At 56.1% G+C, this 19,194-nt stretch overlaps 1 protein-coding gene across 1 annotated transcript; it reads left to right on the forward strand.

The window, feature by feature from the left end:
- The first annotated feature begins 1,706 nt into the window (after window positions 1-1,706).
- Window positions 1,707-19,005, forward strand: ARSG (arylsulfatase G). Its single transcript, XM_034067861.1, has 11 exons — window positions 1,707-1,906; window positions 2,234-2,421; window positions 3,207-3,254; window positions 3,333-3,444; window positions 3,730-3,867; window positions 6,814-7,001; window positions 7,520-7,600; window positions 10,393-10,501; window positions 14,854-14,974; window positions 18,278-18,368; window positions 18,671-19,005. Exons 1-11 carry the CDS (start codon window positions 1,716-1,718, stop codon window positions 19,003-19,005), a joined length of 1,602 nt encoding a protein of 533 aa, XP_033923752.1. The 5' UTR covers window positions 1,707-1,715.
- Window positions 19,006-19,194: the final 189 nt, after the last annotated feature.

Below are 19,194 nucleotides of genomic sequence, written 5' to 3' on the forward strand. Positions count from 1 at the left end.
GCCCGCAGCCCAGTGCCGGTTATCCAAGGCCTTTGCCTTGCTTCCTGGCTGGGATTCTGCCCCCGGAGCATCAGCACCGGTGCAGTGTTTCCTGCTTGGCACAAAGGGACGTGCCACAACACCCGTGTTCCATCCATAGTCTGCCTGGGGGAATCTCTTCTGAGTCACTTGTTCTCTGTAAGGAGGTGGTGGATCAGAGCTGCATCTACAGAGCTATGAGATGAGCAGAGATGCTGGTGTGGTGGTGAGGGGAACTGGGGCTTATCCCAGGGATGTTCCCAACAACTGAGCTGGCACAGCCTGGACTCATCCAGGAGCTGGAGATGGAAGGGGTCAGAGTGGTGCCTCTGAAAGGAGTTAGAAGGGAGCACCCTGCAGCTGATGCCAACCCTCGTGCTCTGCTGGGTTTGGACATGCAGTGCATGAGGAGGGTTCTGCAGGAGCACAGCAGGATCTGTACCAGCCCATCCCACCTTCCAGGGGCCATGTTCCCTTTGAATGGCCTCTGAGCATCAGAGATCAAGAAGTTTTATCTGATGCTAATGCATAAATTTCAGCCCTGGATGATTTCCCTGTAATTTAGAGAGAAGAGAGTGTCCTTTGCGGATGGTTTTGGTTGGTTTTGTTAGGTCATCCTGGTGCTCCCCTCCAATGGGAAGGGAAAGGGCAGAGGTTTGTTCAGCTCCCTTGGGCTGGTTTTCTCTGTGTGGCTGCAGGTGCTGATGGGGTCCCTGCTGCATGTGGCATGGGATGGGGTCTGGCATGATTCTGCATGGAGAATCCCACCACATCCCACTGCTGTTAATCAATGTACCCAGAGCTGCAAGGCCCTCGGATGGAAGTTTATAAACTGATGCTCTGGGGTGTGAATTATGAGTGGAGCCACATCCTGATCACTGCAGGGTTACACTGACAGTCCTGAAGCTCTGATCTGAGCAACAGCACAAAGCTCTCAGTGATGTGAGCAGAGAAACCTGGGGATAATTTCCTTTGCCAGCCTGAAGGAATGAGCTTCAGGAGCTTGGCAGTTATTACAGATGAAGACAAGGTCCTGAACAGTCCCCATGTGGTGCTGTGCATCTTCAAGGGCAAAGTCTCAGTATATGGGTACAGTGTTGTGCCCTGGGCTGGGTACAGGAGCACCAGCAGGTCCTGATGGGGTCTTGTTCCTATTGCACAGGGGCTGCTGCAGCCATGCAAGGTGAAGGATGCACCAACAGTCACCAGCAGAGCCACAGTGGTTACTTATACACCTGAAGCACGAGAGGACAGTGCTTCCATGAGCACAGCCTGCAGGGAAGAGCCGTGTGTTGGACACAAACACAGGGAGAGGAGCCTCTGCTGCAGATCCAGTGTGCTTCTGGAGGGGAAAGCAGCGCTTGGGTTTGGTGGCTAATTAGATATTTACCAGGAAGGAAGGGGAGTTAAAAATAGGGTGACAGTGACTTCAAAGGCTGGTTTGACTTCTAAGAATAACACCTTTGCTAGCACCGATTGCAGGAACATCAGCTGGTGTGAAAGGCAGAGATGCTGCAGCTCCATCTGTAGCCAAGGCACCAAACCCAGACCTCCAGACCCTGGCCTGGCCTCATAGAAGCATCCAAGGAGGAGACGTTTGCATCCCTGCACCTGTGGGGCAGCTGCATCCACAGGGACACAGTGAAGGGACTTCGAGCAAGACAAAGCCATCGGTGTCCCAAGTGATGTTTGGCACCATGGGGACCCCATGGGCAGTGTTGGTGCTGGCCCTGGCACTGGTGGGACTCTGGGCTCCCTGTGCTGCATACAAGCAGCCCAACTTCATTGTCATCCTGGCGGATGATGTGGGCTGGGGGGATCTGGGGGCCAACTGGGCAGAGACAAAGGAGACCCCACATTTGGATGAGTTGGCTGCTGAAGGGACAAGGTAACATCTGTCTCCCCTCCCTGGTTCTCTCCGGAGCATCCCTGGTTCATCTGTCCTGCAGCAAAGGGGAATTCACTCCTGTGGGACCGGCAGGCAGAGGGATTTCATTGGTGTGGTTTTGGGTGCATGGGGAGGGCAGCGAGAGAGTGGTACCCATGGTACCTTGTGTCTTGGGGAGCGTGGGTCCATCCATCCCAACTGGGACCTGCGAGCACCATCCTCTGCTCCAGACCTTCATCCCTGAGGATGCATGCAGGGGAGCAGGGAGGGACAGGGCAAGGTTGGACTATGCAGGGGTTTGTGAATGAAGCTCCTTCCATTTTCCAGGTTCGTGGATTTCCACTCGGCTGCATCCACGTGCTCCCCATCCCGCGCCTCGCTGCTCACCGGGCGCCTTGGTGCACGCAATGGGGTGACCCACAACTTTGCTGTCACGTCGGTTGGTGGCCTCCCCCTGAATGAGACCACCCTGGCCGAGGTCCTGCGGGGGGCCGGGTACAGCACGGGGGCCATAGGTAACAGCAGTGATGGAGAGGGGCATCTGGGGTGGGAGATAGCAGGGGATGAAGATGCTCGTGTCCATCCCTTGCAGAGTAGGGACTGCAGGTAGTTAGGTGCAACACTGGCCATTCCAGGGAAGTCTAAAGGACTCAAACCCATTACCTGAAATTCTGGCCCTTCCCAGTCCTCAGCTGAAGCTCCAAGTGCTTCACCTCACAAGGAATGCACTGGGTTTTCCTTAGCAAACATGACTGTGCACAGCAGCAATTCCATCCCGCATCCCACGTGATGCCACTTGTGCTGGTTGGCAGCATGGTGCCAGCGTGGTTGGTGCTGGTGGCCCCATGGCTTTGGGCACCTTCCTATTACCGTGGGTCCCCCCAGCCCATGAAGCCCTTTGTACCTGGCAGAAAATCCCTTGGATTCTCCTTTTCCCCCTAGTTTTCTCAGTTCTCCCTCTTGTATCCATGCATTCAGTGGGAGGAAGAGTGTGCTGGAGGCCAGAGGATGAAGCTGGTTGTTTGTGCTGGTTAGGAAGTCATCTCCTCTGAACACAGACACATGAAGGAGCCTTTTAAGGCTGGAAACAGTTGATTTGCACAGGCACGAGACACCTTGTGCATTTCTTGTGGGCTCCTGCAAAGAAAAGAAGGCATTCTGGAAACGCAGCCAGCACAAACAAGGAGCCTTTCTTGCTGCTAGATTAAAGCCCCCAGGGCTACGGGCACCTCGTGGGTGATGGCTGGTGGAGGCTGTAGCTGTGTTAACCCCTCAAGTGATGTTCTGTGGCTTCCTGCAGGCAAATGGCACCTGGGACACCACGGCCACCATCACCCCAGCTTCCGTGGTAAGGACTGTGCTAGTGGGCTGAGCTGAGCGCCCCGTGGTCCCATTGTCCCCACTGACACCCTCACTTGCTCCTCAGGCTTCGATTACTACTTCGGGATCCCCTACAGCCACGACATGGGCTGCACGGACACCCCTGGCTACAACCACCCTCCCTGCCCACCCTGCCCGCGGCACAGCTCCATTGCCAGGTATGGGACATGAGGGGGTCTGAGTGCTGGCACTGGGATGTGGGTGTTTGCATCCACTGTGGTCACCTCCCCCTATGCTCCATGCCCCCCCTGTGCTCCCCACAGAAGGGTGCGGGTCAGGGAGGTGGGTCAGCCCCATGTGCCATGGGGACACACAGCAGCATCATCTCCTTTCTTGTCCCCTCCTTAGCTCTCTGTAAAGCCAGGAGAGCATCCAGGCTCCATGCCTGATCCCACACTGGTCCCTGCCCCGATGATGAGTGTGAGGTGGCTCTTTCCCAGCAGGGTGGTGAGGAAGGATTGTTACATGGAGGTCGCCCTTCCTCTCTTTGAGAACACCACCATCATCCAGCAGCCCGTCAACCTCAGCAGCCTGGCAGAGCGCTATGCGGAGGAGGCCACACGGTTCATCCATAGGGCAAGGTAAGATGCCACCAAGCATACCAGGGAATGGGTGATGCTCTGTGGTTCTTTGGGAGCAGATCTGGGTTTTTCATGGCTTGGCTTCCCAGCCTGCTGGAGGAGGGAGAAGCCACTGAGGCCATCACCGGTGTCCTGCAGGGCTCACTATGGAAGCCTTTTGGTGCATCTCCTCTAAAGGGATGATGTGTTTTTAAAGCCACCATTTACAAGGAAGGTCAAAATCTTTGAGCTGGGCTCAAAGTACTCCTGGGAGTAATGTGCAATGAGATCCATGTGCGCAGGACATCCATCCATCCATCCATCCATCCATCCATCCATCCATCCATCCCTCCATCTTTCAGTGGTACAGGGCAAGGTGGCAGCAGGACACTTCTGAGTGGTGAAGATGCCTCTGTGGATGGGGGATGCTGGGAGGGAAGCAGGCACTGAATGTGTACCCATGGCAGCACTGGGGGTGTTTAAATCTGCCCCATATGTGGGGTTTAATCCATTTTGAGGGTAAGGTGCTCTGGGATCTCTATGCTTCAGGATCTGCCTTTCCCAGGGACACAATGGGCCTGGACAGGCCCTTCCCTAAGGAGCAAAGAGTCTCTTCTCTGAGACAAGGACCTGAAGCCCTGCTGATGGGTTATGTAATTTTAATCCCTATTATCAGGGATTATGAGCTATGACTTTGCAGAACACCTCCCTGCAGCACCAGGACATGCAGAGCTGCCTTGCAGCTGTGTCCGAGCCCATCCCATACCTGCATTCCAGGATAACACAGATCTGGAGAGCAACCACAGCTGGGGTCCTCCAGGGCTGCTTGGGAAAAGGCTTGTTTAAATGGGACAGGGCAAGGAAATGGCTCCTTATAAGCCTTGATCCTGTTTTTGCACACACAATACCTCTAATTTATCCCTTTGGGTATCAAGAATCAGCCACGTGGTCAGGATTTGTGCCTGTAACAGGGCTGGAGTGTACCCAGGCACCAATGGTCCCTCCTTCCAGGCACACCTCCATCCCTCCGGGCTGGGAGGATGCTCTCAGGCTGGGAAACCAAGCATGTGAGCTCCGGGTTAACAGGAACAACCTTTAGATTCCCAGCAGTATTTGGGGGTTATCCACGGTCATGGAGAACAGGATTAAGCAGGTGCCTGCCTTTTCTCTCCGTCTCTTTGATGGCTTATTCCAGTTTCCCTCTGCCTGACTCATTCATTACAGGCTGACAAAAGGCACCGGATTTGTCATCTCGGTGTTGTTTTAACCACTCGTGTCCAGGTTGGTGGTGAGATTTGGCTCCTCTCGGGATACTCACGGAGTGTGGTGGATGTGGGAGCAAAGTCAGGGATGTTTGTTTGGGGTTATCCATTAAATGCTTGCTTAAACTCAGGGAGAATTCCGAAATGTCAAGGCAGGAACAAATGGGATGTTCAGGTGAATGAGCAGTCATGAGTCCCTCTGGATGCTGGAACGGTGCTCCTGGAGGGAATGAGAACCAGGGGAAGCAGCTTTCCCTGCTGCAGGGTCTCTGGCATCCCTTGGGAAACAGGCATGCCACATCCCATGGGAAATGGGAAGGACACAGCAGTGATTTGCAAGGAGAGGACATCAGCATCCCCTGTATGGTGCTGGGGGCACACAGCCCTTCCTAGGGCTCCAGCACAACAGGGGAAGGATGGAGCGGCTCCAGCAGGATGGGATTGAGTTTTTCCACCCCAGGTGGGTGACGGGTAAAGGAAGGAAATGCCACAGCACACGTTGGAGGGGCCCCGAAAGCCTGGAGGCAGTGATGGGGCGGCCGGAGCCGGGATCCGGCACCTCCTGCCACGCGTCATCCCACCCTTCCCCTCCGAGGTCCCTGAGGAAGAGCAGGCCTCGTTGGAGGATAAATATAGCTGTAAACAAGCAAACAGGACATGTCCTGGGATGATTGAAACGCAAACAGGCAACGGGGCAGAACGTGCTGCGCTCCCTGTCCTGGGCTGTTCTCCCTATCCTGGGATGTGCTCCCTGTCCCAGGCTGTGATCCCTATCCCGGGCTGTGATCCCTGTTCTGGGCTGTGATCCCTGTCCCGGGCTGTGATCCCTGTCCTGGGCTGTGATCCCTATCCCGGGATGTGATCCCTGTCCCGGGCTGTGATCCCTGTCCCGGGATGTGATCCCTATCCCGGGATGTGATCCCTGTCCCAGGCTGTGATCCCTGTCCCAGGCTGTGCTCCCTGTCCTGGGCTGTGATCCCTGTCCCGGGCTGTGATCCCTGTCCCAGGCTGTGATCCCTGTCCCGGGATGTGATCCCTGTCCCAGGCTGTGATCCCTGTCCCAGGCTGTGATCCCTGTCCCGGGATGTGATCCCTGTCCTGGGCTGTGATCCCTGTCCCAGGCTGTGATCCCTGTCCCAGGCTGTGCTCCCTGTCCTGGGCTGTGATCCCTGTCCCGGGCTGTGATCCCTGTCCCAGGCTGTGATCCCTGTCCCGGGTTGTGCTCCCTATCCCGGGATGCGCTCCCAGTCCTGGGCTGTACTCGGCATCGGTGTGAGCATCCTTGTGCTGCTCATCCTCTGCTGAAACCACTGCAGGGGCCAAGGGCAGAGAGGGGAAGGAAGGGCCAGAATGGACTCTGTGAGAGAAGGGAGGGAGGTGGGTGCACCGACATAGGGTGTTTGGCTGGTGGTTGATACAGAGATGGAGGAAGAGGAGAACCCATTGCAAAGGGGAGGACAGTTGGTAACAGGGAGACAAGGGAGAGGTTTAAGGGGTTTATGCTCACACTGGGCCAAGCATCCTCGGTGCAAGGGGAACAGGTACCCACAGGGTTTGCTTTTCCCCCCTGGGAGCTGCAGCAGAGGCTGGGGTGGCTGCAGTGCTCCCAGGAGGAAGAGCCACTTCCCTGTGTCCCCAGGCTTGGCATTGCCAGCACTCCTGCCTCCCCAGCCCATCTGAACATGTTCCCTTTCCCCCCATGCAGTGACAGCGGACGCCCCTTCTTCCTCTACCTGGCACTGGCCCATATGCACGTCCCTTTGGGGGTCCCCCCTTCACCCCTTGCCTCGGACATCTACGGAGCCTCCCTGAGCGAGATGGATGCTCTGGTGGGACGGATAAAGCAGGTTGCTGACAGCCATGGGAAGGGGAACACGCTCCTGTGGTTCACAGGTACAGCAGGAAACCTGATTGCAGTGATGGGGGCAACGCTGGGCTCTGTGTGCTTGGGTTTGTGTTTGTCCCCTGCCTGGGGCCATCGCATCACAGGGGGATGCTGTAGCCACTCAGCCGGGTCCCCACCCCAGCACCCCCTTGGGCTGCAGGGCTGGGCCTAATTAAACCACAAATCCTCATTCATTAAGAAGCCCAAATCCGCTCTGGCTGAGCAGCTCCTAATGAGGATGTCTTGCTCCTGACGACAGGAACCGCTCTGCTGCTCATTAACACCCAGCCCTGTCCACCCTCCCTATGCCCCAGCTCCACTCCAGCCCCTCACCCAGGGCATGGGCAGCCCTGGCCCTTGAGAATGAACTGCTAGATAGGAAAGCAAATGAACCCCATGGCATGGGAAAACCTCACAGGGATGGGAGGAAGGGATGGAGGGTCACTTGTCCTCACCCATTCCCGTTGCAGAGCTGTTCCCTCCCTGATCCCGGTCTTGCTCATAGGGATGCTTCTTTCTCTTGCAGGTGACAATGGCCCTTGGGCACAGAAGTGTGAGCTGGCCGGACGCCTGGGGCCGTTCATAGGGGCCTGGCAGCAGCAGAGAGGTAACCTGGCAGCGTGGCTGGGGCTCCCTGTCCACATGGATGCTGCTCCACAAAGCCCCTCATTGTCCAACACAGGAGCAGTTCACCCCTCAGCCTTTCTTCTGGCTGACACCCCAGATTGTCCTCAACACATGTATATTCTTATATGTATATTCTTGTCATTCAAGCAGTCAAGTTTTCCCCTAAAACCACTGTTGCAGGGCTTATCCCCTTCAGTCCCTGTTAACCCAGAGCTTGAGGTGAGTGGTTGCTGCTCTTGGAGCTGGGATGCTCTCACTGCCCAAGCACCAGGGTCTCACAGCCCCCATCCCGCATCCCTCCATCACCACAGGCCTTTGCTTTCCTCTCTCTTCACCATTCTATTACTTCATATGTATCTATAATATGTATGTATGCAGTTTTTCCCCTTGCCTTTCCTCCCCTTCCGGCCAAGCCATCTGCTCAGCGGGCTGGTCCCAGCCAGCGGCACGCATGAGTCAGGCGCTTCCCACTTCTGCTTGTGTTACGCAGGGTAAACGCGCGCCCGGCTCCGTTCCCCTCGGCTCGGGGTCAGTGGGGAGGGAGCCTCCTTCCTCCTCCGCTTCCTGACACCCATGCGATGCAGCCGTGGCCACTTCCCTGGGCAGACACAGCCGCTGTGCTGGATCACTTTCCCATTCCCAGAACCTTTTTCCTTCAGCTGTTCCCGGGATGAAATCCTAACCTTAGGGGTTTTTTTTCCTCCTTAGTAAACAAACCCTGCTGATGACCCGGCTTGCTCTTGAGCAACCGACAGTCACAAGCTGGAGCAGATGGTACAAGCAGTCCAGCCTTCGGGAACAAAGCTGGGAAAACATGGCCCTTTTCCAGCCTCTCGCTGCCCTGCGAGAGCCCCTTGGCTGTGGCTGGCAGGGCACTGGGGCTGGCTGTAAATACCAATGGGGAGGGATGGCTTCTCAAGTCCCTCTGGCTGTTGGATGGGTGTTTTGAAAGCCAGCCCTGTGTCACTGCTGCTGCTGGTGGGTCTGATGCTGCAACACTGCGTTGGGTGCTGGGGGATGCTCACTCACTGCATCCCAAGCGGAAAAGCCCCTTGAGGAGCAGGCAGGGACGGGCTGCTCTGCACTCTGTATGTTCCACATAGCTTATACATATCTCATAGCTTGGCGTTTCCTTTAGGGTCCAACCCAAATTCCAGGGATGTTTTGCACTGATTTCGAGTGGTCACTGGAGCTGAAAGAGAGCAGCACATCCCTGTGTGCTGTCCCCTTCTCTGGCTGCGGAGGTTCCCATAGCCCCCAGCCCATCCCCAAACCCCATCTCCCACATTAGGGACAAAACCCCAGCTCAGGGGATGCCGGGATGGAGATGTTTTGGGGGATGTGAGTCTCTGTGTGTTTTGAGGCAGGTTTGGGAGGGTCCAGACCTGGTGTCCCCTGTGGGAGTGGGAGCAGGACCAGGGCTTTCATCCCAGCATGGGAATGCTCAGTTCAGCTTTCAGTGCAGCTGCCTTGCCATGAGGTATTCCATGTACGTGCAGAGATGGGGACTGATATTAACTGCTGTAATTGCTGTAACTTCCTGTGGTGTCTGAAGGCAGGGGGGGCACCTCACTCACTTAAGCCACACGTGGTGCATGTTAGAAGCTCTATTACGTTTCCAGTAGCCACAAGAGATCCTGGTGCTGACCATATCCCACTGCTCCAGGCCCAAAAGAGGTGTTCAGTAGGGTTAAAACACCTAAAGTTTGGGTGAGGAATGGGAAAGATTGGGATGTGCAGCAGGGTCAGGAAGCTTTGCCCTGGACTATTGCCACCACAGCATCGATGCTCTGGGAAGATCAGCATCACTTGTGAGCACAGGATCAGCCCAGGTGCCCACAGCACCAGGCAGTGGTTCCTAAGGAGGCCCATCCAGGCTGGGAATGGGCACAGGGACACATTGGAGCAGAGGGACATCGTCGCCTCTCTCTTGGCTCTGCCCAGAGGAAATGGCTTTGGGCACACACCGTTGCCATGTGCACACTGAAAGGCAGGAGGACAAAGGCTCTGCCTGGGAAGTTTGCTCCGTGAATCGGGTTGGGATGTTCTTTTGCCCCATTCCCAGCCCCTTCCCCTGCCAACTGCCTGGGGCCCTTTGGGCTATGGCCAAAGCAGAGGCTCTCTGGCACCCTCGCACCAGTTTGGGTGGTCAGTACTCCTATTTCAATGCTCAGCATCCTTGTTTTCCTGCTCGGTATCCCCATTTCATTGCTCAGCATCTCAATGGAGGAAAAGACTGGGCAGCTTCCCCATGCCATGCAGCTCAAACCCAAGGGCAGAGCAGTTTTGGGTGATGACAGGGTAATCACCCATAGGGAGGGTTATCAGCAGGATGGTGGGTTTAGTGAAGCAGGTTCCCAGCAGACTGGGGGGGCTGTTGGTGCTCTACCACACAGAGGGCACCTACAAGAGCTGTTGAATCCCCTGGCATAAATTGCTCCATATTCTCACCGGACATTGGAAGTGGATGGAAATGTGGCTGCTCTGTCAGTTGGCTGCATTTCTCATCTCTACTGGACAAACCCAAAGCAGTGCCAAAGCAGGCTCCCTTTCCTTTCCCTATTTCCTATTCCTATTTCCTATGTTGTTTTTCCCTTTCCCTATTTACAGGGAGAACCCTGTAACCCCTCACCCTCTACAGCGAAATCATCCTCCTCTGGGCTCATTTACTCCATCTCTGCCTCCAAGTAGCTCCTATCCCAGGGAAGCTCCAGGGTTTTCCCATCACTTCCTGAGCCGCAGGATGCTGAATGCTGCCCTTTTCCTTTCCAGGTGGGAGCTCAGCAAAGCAAACAACCTGGGAAGGAGGCCACCGCGTCCCAGCACTGGTGTATTGGCCTGGCCACATCCCTGCCAAGCGGACGAGCCATGCCCTGCTCAGGTAAGAGCCCCATTGGGAATGACCCTGCATCCATCCTCACACCGGGACCTAGGTGATGACCTGGATTTTGGCTGCATCAGCTGCTTGTGCTGGTTATTACCAGCCTTGTGCCAGGCTCTGTGCTTTTGTCCTCTCCCAAGCCTGTAAGACTTTAATGCTTGAGTTGAAAGGGCTTTTTGTGCGGCCCTGGGTTGGCGTTGGGCTCCCTGTGCCTCCCGCGGTGGCCGAGTGCCTCCCCATAATTAAAAGATGACGATGTTCCCTCTCCCCACCGAGGAGCAGGCTCAGGCTCTGTGGTTTGTGAATGACTTTATGTGGAGGAGGGTGCAGTTGTGGGAAAGGCTGGATGGAGCAATGGAGCTTGCAATCCGTGCAGGATGCGGTGGGGATGGGAGCGGAGGGGAAGGGATGCAGCCTCCTGCTCCTGGCCTCGCTGGAATGGGTGGCATGGAGGGACCATTAGTGCACCTCCAGGCAGCAGTTTACACCTCTTGTGCACCAATTGAATCATCCCTCTTTACAGCCCTCCCTTGCAGCACATGCAATGGGAGCTGGGGTACAGCTAGAGGCAGTGTGAGGGGATGCTCTGTGCACTATTGGCTCTTGGAGCAGGCAGAGATGGAGGTCAGGGTGGTGAGGCCATGGGCTGGGTGTTGGGAAAGAGTGTTCCAGCTGCTGGGAGCTGGTCCGGACTGGTGGCCCCTGGAGGCGTTGGGTGTTTCTAAGGTCCATGTGATAAACTGGAGCTATTTACTCCTTACGTGGCCTGAGGGCAGCACTGGGAGATGGGGTTTTGCAAGTGGGGGAAGGTTGGATCATAAGCTGAGGTCTGGTGGAGGGGATGGGGAGCTCACAGCACCCATTGGGTGTCACCTCCAAACCCTTCCATGGTGGGTGGTGAATTGACCTCTGGAACATGGGACAGAGCTGCCAACCTGCTTGGACAGTGCAGAACCTGTGCCTGTCCCCATCCCCTGTCCCACCAGCCTCCTGCAGCCATTCCTTTTATCTCCTCTCCTTATCTCCTGCATTTCCCAGCTCCAGCCCTGCAGGTTGGACAGCTGGAATCCATAAACCTGCGGCACCATGGGCTGTGCTGCACGTTGGGTGCTTGGAAAGGGGCTCTGTAGCTCCCCAGGAGTCACAGTGCACCCAGTGCCCTCCATGGCACAGCATTGCCATGGGTAGTGCAGGGGGGGATGTCTGGGTGCCTGTTTAGGAGCCAGCCTGGGGACAAGAGCAATGGTTCATGCTCAGGAAGGTGTCACCAGTGGGGTCCTGGCCGTGGCTTGAATGCTTGGACAGGGAATGCAGAGGGACATGGGGGCATCATAAAATCAGACTGGTTTGGGTTGTAAGGGACCTTAAAGCTCCTCCAGCTCCAACCCCTTCCACTGGAGCAGCTGCTCCAAGCCCCTGTGTCCAACCTGGCCTTGAGCACTGCCAGGGATGGGGCAGCCACAGCTCCTCTGGGCACCCTGTGCCTCTGTCTCAGCACCCTCACAGGGAACAGCTTCTGCCTAAGAGCTCAGCTCAGTCTCCCCTTGGGCAGGTTCAAGCCATTCCCCTTGGCCTGTCCCTACATCCCTTGTCCCAAGCCCCTCTCCAGGTTTCCTGCAGCCCCTTCAGGCACTGGAGCTGCTCTCAGGTCTCCCTGGAGCTGAACAAGCCCAGCTCTCACAGGGATGTGGAAGGCAGGGACTGCTCAGTGCTCACAGCATGCCAGGGCATGTGGCTTTTCTGTGCACTTAGGCAACCCTGAAAGAACAAGCATGTGAAATAGGGTGGTTGGAGACTCATCCCTCCAGCTGATGGGGAGACCAAGAACCTGGGATAAAGGGAACGAAATCAGTGCACAGACACAGCTGGGGGACCTCTGCATGCAAGGAGGGACCTCTGTGTGGTGGGATCCATTGGGAAGGGCAGGATCTGGGCAAGGGCAGGTGTTAACTCCCTGTCCTTCTGCCTCTGAGGTTATGAAACCGCTGATACCAGGTCTGGAGAAGCATCACTTTGGTACAGGGAGTGGAGGGGTGAGTGAGGGTGAGTGTGCCCCGAGGCCAGCACTCGGTGCTGTTGCAATGCCCTGGTCCTGCACCTGCACGCTGGTTTCATGCTGGAAACTGCCTCGTCAGCCCTTGGAAATCCCAGTTCATTGTCGGCTGCTGCCGTTCCCTGTCCCGACCCGAAGTAGGGCAGGGAAGAAATAGGTCAGTGGGGTGGTGGAGGAGCGAATTGCACCAGCGTGGCTGGGCAGGTTGGGCAGGCAGGGATGTGTGTGAGCACTGCTGGTTCAGCTGCCTGCTGCTGCCTGCTGCTGCCTGCAGCTCCTCACTGCCAGGCAGGGCAGTGTTAGTGCCAGGGATGCTCATCCCAGCTCAGCCATTGGGCAGCAGGCAGGGAGCTGCCTGTCCCTGGCTGCTCCCAAACCCTTTCCCCTCCATGCTCAGGGTTATAGCAGAATTGGAGTGAGATTTAAGCCTTTCTTGGCCAGGACAGGGCTTGGCAGCGTGGCTTCCCCTCTCCCTGCACACATTCAGGATGTGCCTTCTGCAGGGGTGTTTGATGCTGACTTTGACCAAAACCTGATCTTTTTCATGCCTTTTTCCATCGGTTCTATCTGCCCATTGGCCACGGGGATCCTCACCCACGATTACTCTCAATGTTGTTCTCCCACCTCTGTTTCTAGCAGTCCCTATGGTTTGAGGCTCCTTGGTCCACAAACACCATGCCCAGGGCCAGATGCTGATGGTGCTGAGCACCCCAGGGCCAGCGCACGCTGATCACAGCCTGCCCTGGGCTGTCATTAGGGTGTCCCTGGGCTGACCTCAGAGAGGTGCTGGCCGGGATGTGCCCTGCCTTGGGCCCAGCAGGGAGCCAGAATTCCTTGGGCTCCGCAGCCATACCGGGGCTGCTGCTCCGCACTGTTTGTGCTTATTGTTCCCTCCGTCTCTTAGCAGCTAAATGGAAACTCATTGAATGGGGGCCCTTATCCCAGGCTCTTTCCTCTCCCTGCTCACAGAGCCACCAGCACACACCAGGCAGGACAAATGGCAGGACCCCTGCAGCACCCTGAGGTCTCCAGGTTGAGGGATCTGAGGCTTTCACCTCCTTTAGCTACTGGGGCAAGCAACTGATCCCCCCCAAGCTGCTGACACGAGGGGTTTGCAGCCAAAGGGATGTGGGCTGAGTCCCTGTTGGATGCTCAGCACAGGAATTAGGGCTGCATCCCTGCTAGATGCTCAGCTCATCATTCCCGTGCCATGGGGATGGCAGCGCTGGGATGTGGCACTTGGCCATGCTGATGTCCCCTGGCCCATGGGACACCCCCGGTGTTGTGGCTCTGGTTCAGAGGTGTGGAGTCACCCTGTGTCTATGAGAGGGAGGGATGTGCTCATGCGGTGGTGATGAGATGGACACTTGTGCATCACAGCAGGATGGGGGCAAGGGTCAGACATGGGGGGCTGTGAGCATCCCATCCCACCCCAGCAATGACTGTGCTCAACCCACAGCCCCTCTGTGCCATGGGGATGTGCAGGATAGTGAGGAATTGCCACATCCAGGCTCCATCCCCAGAGCCACAGGCAGCAGGCAGGAAAGCAGAGACTGTCCCTCTGCATCCCTTTGGAGCCAGAGGGATACAGCATCACCCTTCCCTGCATCCCTTTGGAGCCACAGGGATCCAGCATCACCCGCTCCTTCCCTGCATCCCTTTGGAGCCACAGGGATACAGCATCACCCGCTCCTTCCCTGCATCCCTTTGGAGCCACAGGGATACAGCATCACCCGCTCCTTCCCTGCATCCCTCTGTATCGGGAAGCGACCGATGCTGAGCCCTGAGTGCTGGGTTTGTGGCTCCCTGACGAACCAAGGAGGTGGGAATGCTGATGGGTGCACACAGAACAGCACTGCTGTCGTGTTCCACCCTGCCTGCTTGGCTTGTGCAGAGCAAGACCACATTTAACTGGGGCCATTGGCATCAAAAGTCCCTGTGCCAGCGCTTTCTCTGGAGGGTGACCCCACTGTTATCCCATAGGGACACAGGGGGGGATATGGGGACAAAGGGGGGCTGCTCCTGCCCCGTGGGTGTGGGATTTGCTGGGCACAGGGGGCAGCAGATCCTGGCTGAACCCGCAGCTCCTGGCGAGCAGCCGGTGCTGGGGCAGGAGGTGAGGGATGTGAGTGCTGCCAAGGAGCCAGGTTTAACCTCTTCTGCTCTTGGGATGGGTGCTAAGAAGCTGCTTCCCTCTAAAGCACTCCCCTATTACAGTGCATTGAGTGCCCAGGGTGGGTTGGGGGGATGCTGTGGGGATCTTTGGTCCTTGCTCTGATGGTGCCTCCTCTTTCCGCAGCACTCTGGACATCTTCCCCACACTGGTGGCTCTGGCTGGGGCAGTGCTTCCCCCGGACAGGCGCTTCGATGGCTTGGATGTGTCCCCAGTGCTCTTTGGGTGGTCAGATGTGGGGCACAAGGTAAGGCAGGGACAGCCCCTGGTGCCATCCCACTCCTGACAATAGATCCCATCACATGGGGATGGGAAGGTGATGTGCTGGGTCATGGGAGCATCATCCCCCTGGCTTGGAGGAGGAGGGTGGCCAGACACAGGCCAGTGGGGTACCAGGGCTCAGGGTACCAGGGTAAAAGGGCTTTGGGATTAATCAGGATTTAGGCTTGGCTCATAAACCTGGGGTTACAGGTAAGAACAGCTCAATGTGCCTGCCTGTGCCTGCTGTCCCTGGGCTGCCATCCCGGGGGATGCTTGGGCCTGCCTGCACCTGGAAGGTGAATCAGTGTGGGAAAGGGAAGATTCCAGGGGCTCAGACCTGCTTGTACCCACATTTTATATGCCTATAAGGAAATCCTCCTCCCAGCTCCTTGTTATCACTGATGTTAAAGCAGGCAGCATACCCTGTACCCTGCAGCTCTCTGTCCACACAACAGGAGCTGCTGACAGTTCACAGAACAAGTGGTGATGCTCCTGTTAGGGTGGCACAGGATTGGTGCAGAACCAAAGGAAAAAGGGTAAAAAGAGCAATGACTTTAATAGCAGCCCCATAGATAAAGCCTGAGTTTGCTTTTCAAGTCCACCCTCCTGCGAGCACCACGAGCCAGCTCCCAGTGGGGGTCCTGGATTTGCTTTCTGTGTCCATCAGGGGTTTGGTATTTGCTTCGTATTTATGGAACCCTCGGATGAACCGTGAGGGAAAGCAGGGAAGTGGATGGGATACGGCCAGCGGGCTCCGCTCTGCTCCTCACCATTAACCCTCTTCTGCTGCGGATGTGGTGCTGGAATGGGGTTTGCTGGGAATGATGGTTTGCTGGGAATGATGGGTTGCTGGGAGCAGTGGTTTGCTGGGTGTTAGGACAAAGGGATAGGAGCCTGTGCCAGCCATTCTATCGTGTTTCAGAGCAAGGAATGAAGTCCTGAGCTGGGATGCAGCACCCTGGCTTCCTCAGCATCACCCAGCCTGGCATATTTTGGGGGTGATTTATGCTGCAATCAGGGATGAATTAACCCCTGTGGAGCTGGGAGCCATTGGGCACAGCAGGATTGTTCCTGCTCATCCCACCAGATCCGAGGATGGGGTGACCTGGGGGACACACACAGAGCACCCACTGGCTCCATCTCCACATGGTGATGGGCAGCAAGTGCGTGTCCCTGCTCCCTCCCCTCTGGGCTTTCATCTCCTGCTTACAAGCACTGGTAGCAGCCCCCCCTTTGGTGTTACAGGGTTTTCCTTGTCACAAATCCTCCCCACAGCAATCCCTGTGCTCATCCCACCCCCCAACAACCTCTTCCCTAATTGGGATCTCTGGGGATGAACCAGTGTAACCCTGCTCAGTGTCCCTGCTCACTGCACCAGCGCAGCCTGTGATGGGGCTGGGGTGACACTGAGGTCCTGTCCTGAGCAAGGCTGTTTGCAGTGAAAACAAACACATCCCAGAACGTGTCAAGGGTACCCGTGTCACACAAATAAGCTCTTTCCATGAGCTTCATGGCAGAGGGGGTGGGGTGAAAACAGCCCAGAGCCCAGACAGGGGTTTTCTGGGCAGAAAAGGCCTTTTTCTCCCTTTTCTATGTTAAAATAACAAAGTCAGGGATCAATAGAGGTGTTGCAGACCTGGGAATGTTCCTTGAAAGGGCTCAGTCGAAAGCAGCTCCTTAATGATGCTGTAAATTAGAATAGGTTTTCTTAGCATGGGGCTTTGTGAGGCAGGTTTAGGACCGTGTATGGTGGTGGGGAAGCTTTGAGTGCCTCTACACCAAGATGGCAGCATCCCAGCTGTGCTGCTAAAGGTGTAGGCACAGCTTTAGGGCTGGAAGCAGGATTGGTTCAGTTCCTGGTGCCTTCATGGGCCATTAGTGTTTGCCGATTGCTGCTTTGGAGCTGGTTTATTCCAGCCCAGAGTATCAGTGTGAGGGGATCCTGTAGCAGGATCTCTGCACCACCTCCTCCACTTTACAGACTTCATTTTAAACCTTAAACCATGACTTTAAACCACATTCCAGAAGGTGATTTTTGGTTAATTTACCTGCAATGGAGGGTGATGAAGGAAGCAGAAAACCTTTGGAAATCATCCCCCATCCTGAACCCTGGCATTTCTTGGGGAGGTACCAACCAGACCCCAGGGTGACAGCACAAGGAGCAATGGGTTTAAACTTAAACAGGGGAAGTTCAGGTTGGACATAAGGCAGAAGCTGTTCCCTGTGAGGGTGCTGAGGCGCTGGCACAGGGTGCCCAGAGAAGCTGTGGCTGCCCCATCCCTGGCAGTGCTCAAGGACAGAGCCTTGGCTGACATGGCCTAATGTGAAGTGTCCCTGCCCATGGCAGGGGTTGGAACTGGATGAGCTTTAAGGTCCACCCCAGCCCATGCTGTGATGCTGTGGACAGGCCGGGCACCTGCTAAGGCATCAGTGCAGGATGAGCGCTGCTCCTGAGCGTGGCCCCTCCGTCTGCAGCAGATGGTTCTCATTTTTAGCACAGTGGAAATTTCTTGAATCACTTTTAAGCTCAATTCCCAGGGAGGAAACCTCGAGTGACTCAGCCCTGGGTGAAGCCATTGGCTCCGCAGCAGATCCTATCTGATGGAGGAGCCGGCCGAGCCGTCCGGCTCATCCTCCCTGTGCCAAAGCCGTCGTCCTGCACGGATCAAGTGTCCTACATACTGAAAGAGAGGGATTTGAGCCACCCTTCCCTTCCTGCTCAGCCCCATTCCCTGTTGTTAGGGAAGGGAGCGCTCGCACAGCAGGGTGAGTCAGTGGTGGGATGCTGGACTGGGAGCGATGTTCCAGCACCTCACCTACCCATCGCATGAGCTCATCCTCAGCTTGGGGCTTGCTGCTGGCCCCAGGCAGGGAGCTGGCTCCCTTAGATGTCCCTGCCATTAGCTGAGCTGTGAGCACTGAGGAGATGGTGTCTCCTTGGTGTGGGGCAGTGGGGGTAACACAGAGAACATCACTGCTCCGAAACACTCTGTCCTGCTCTGCTGAAAGCTCCTACACCTTCATGATCACTTCATTGCAGCAGGTGTGGGGAGGTGAATTCAGAGGGTCCTGTGTGCAGGGACAGGTCAGCCCAGGAAGATGCTGCTGTTTCCCAGTGCCCTTCTGCTGCTCCCCCTCCCTTCAACAACCAAATCTCAGCTGGTTGCTCACACTCCAGGGGTTAAATGGTGTTTAAATGTGTGCATGGATGCAATGTGGCATGTGTGGGTCTCACAGAGCAGTTTTCACTCTGCAATGAGCTGAGGGCCCTTTTCTGTTCTTCCTGCAGGTTCTGCTCCATCCCAACAGTGGGGCAGCTGGGAAGGATGGTGGCATAGAGGCGCTGCGGCTGGCTCAGTACAAGGCCTTTTACACCACAGGTACCTGGGCCTTTTATTGATCATAAAGTCCAGGAAAAAGCTTGTGGAATTCTTGGTTCCCTGCACATACAGGTAAAAACCAACTCAGGTTAATTCCAGAGCAAACCCAGTGAGCAGTAAATATGCATTCACCTGTATGTGCACGATGGCTTTGCAGCCTCAGGAGCACACCTGGACTAGCAGCAGGACCCAGGCTCCCATAGCTGGACATGGTGGGACTGGGCCATCATAGATGGGTGAGGAACACTAGGGTGATCCCTGGGCAGTGGGGACTCAGTGTTTTCCTCTCACTTCCTCCCTAGGAGGAGCCATGGCTTGCGATGGGAGTGTTGGGCCAGCTGAGCATCACCAGCCACCCCTCATCTTCAATCTGGATCGCGATATCCAGGAGCAGGAGCCTTTGGATGTGGCATCCAGAGAGTACGAGGAGGTGCTGCCTGCCATCAGCAGGGCTTACACCCAGGCTATGGAGGACATTGCAACCGACAACATCTCCATTGCAGATTACTCCAAAGACCCATCTGTGACTCCCTGCTGTGACCCACAGCACGTGGCCTGTCGGTGCCATGCACCTGGAGCTCACACAGTGCTGGAGCAGCGCATGGAGACAAGAACAACACAACTGGTGTGTCTCTAAGTGAGTGATTGCTCCGGGTGCTCCTCTCCTGAGCCTGGTGATTGGGAATGTCGTGGCTCCAGGCTGGGGGTTGGCCATTGAGAGGGATGAGGTGCGGTGAAGCAGGGAGGTGTCCCATTAATGGGGGTATCTTAAAGACCCAAGTGTCACAGAAGGAAGGTCCTGGGCTCCCCTTAGTGCCACCCTCCT

This window comes from Melopsittacus undulatus, chromosome 11, assembly GCF_012275295.1.
Source record: "Melopsittacus undulatus isolate bMelUnd1 chromosome 11, bMelUnd1.mat.Z, whole genome shotgun sequence".
NCBI lineage: Eukaryota > Metazoa > Chordata > Aves > Psittaciformes > Psittaculidae > Melopsittacus > Melopsittacus undulatus.

What these genes read in the sequence shown, in the direction of transcription:
- ARSG (XM_034067861.1), top strand. Translation starts at nt 1,716, where the DNA reads ATGGGGACCCCATGGGCAGTGTTGGTGCTGGCCCTGGCACTGGTGGGA. An exon ending in CCATCACCCCAGCTTCCGTG is followed by an intron (nt 3,255 to 3,332) that starts GTAAGGACTGTG and finishes CTTGCTCCTCAG; the next exon opens with GCTTCGATTACTACTTCGGG. An exon ending in ACGAGCCATGCCCTGCTCAG is followed by an intron (nt 10,502 to 14,853) that starts GTAAGAGCCCCA and finishes CTCTTTCCGCAG; the next exon opens with CACTCTGGACATCTTCCCCA.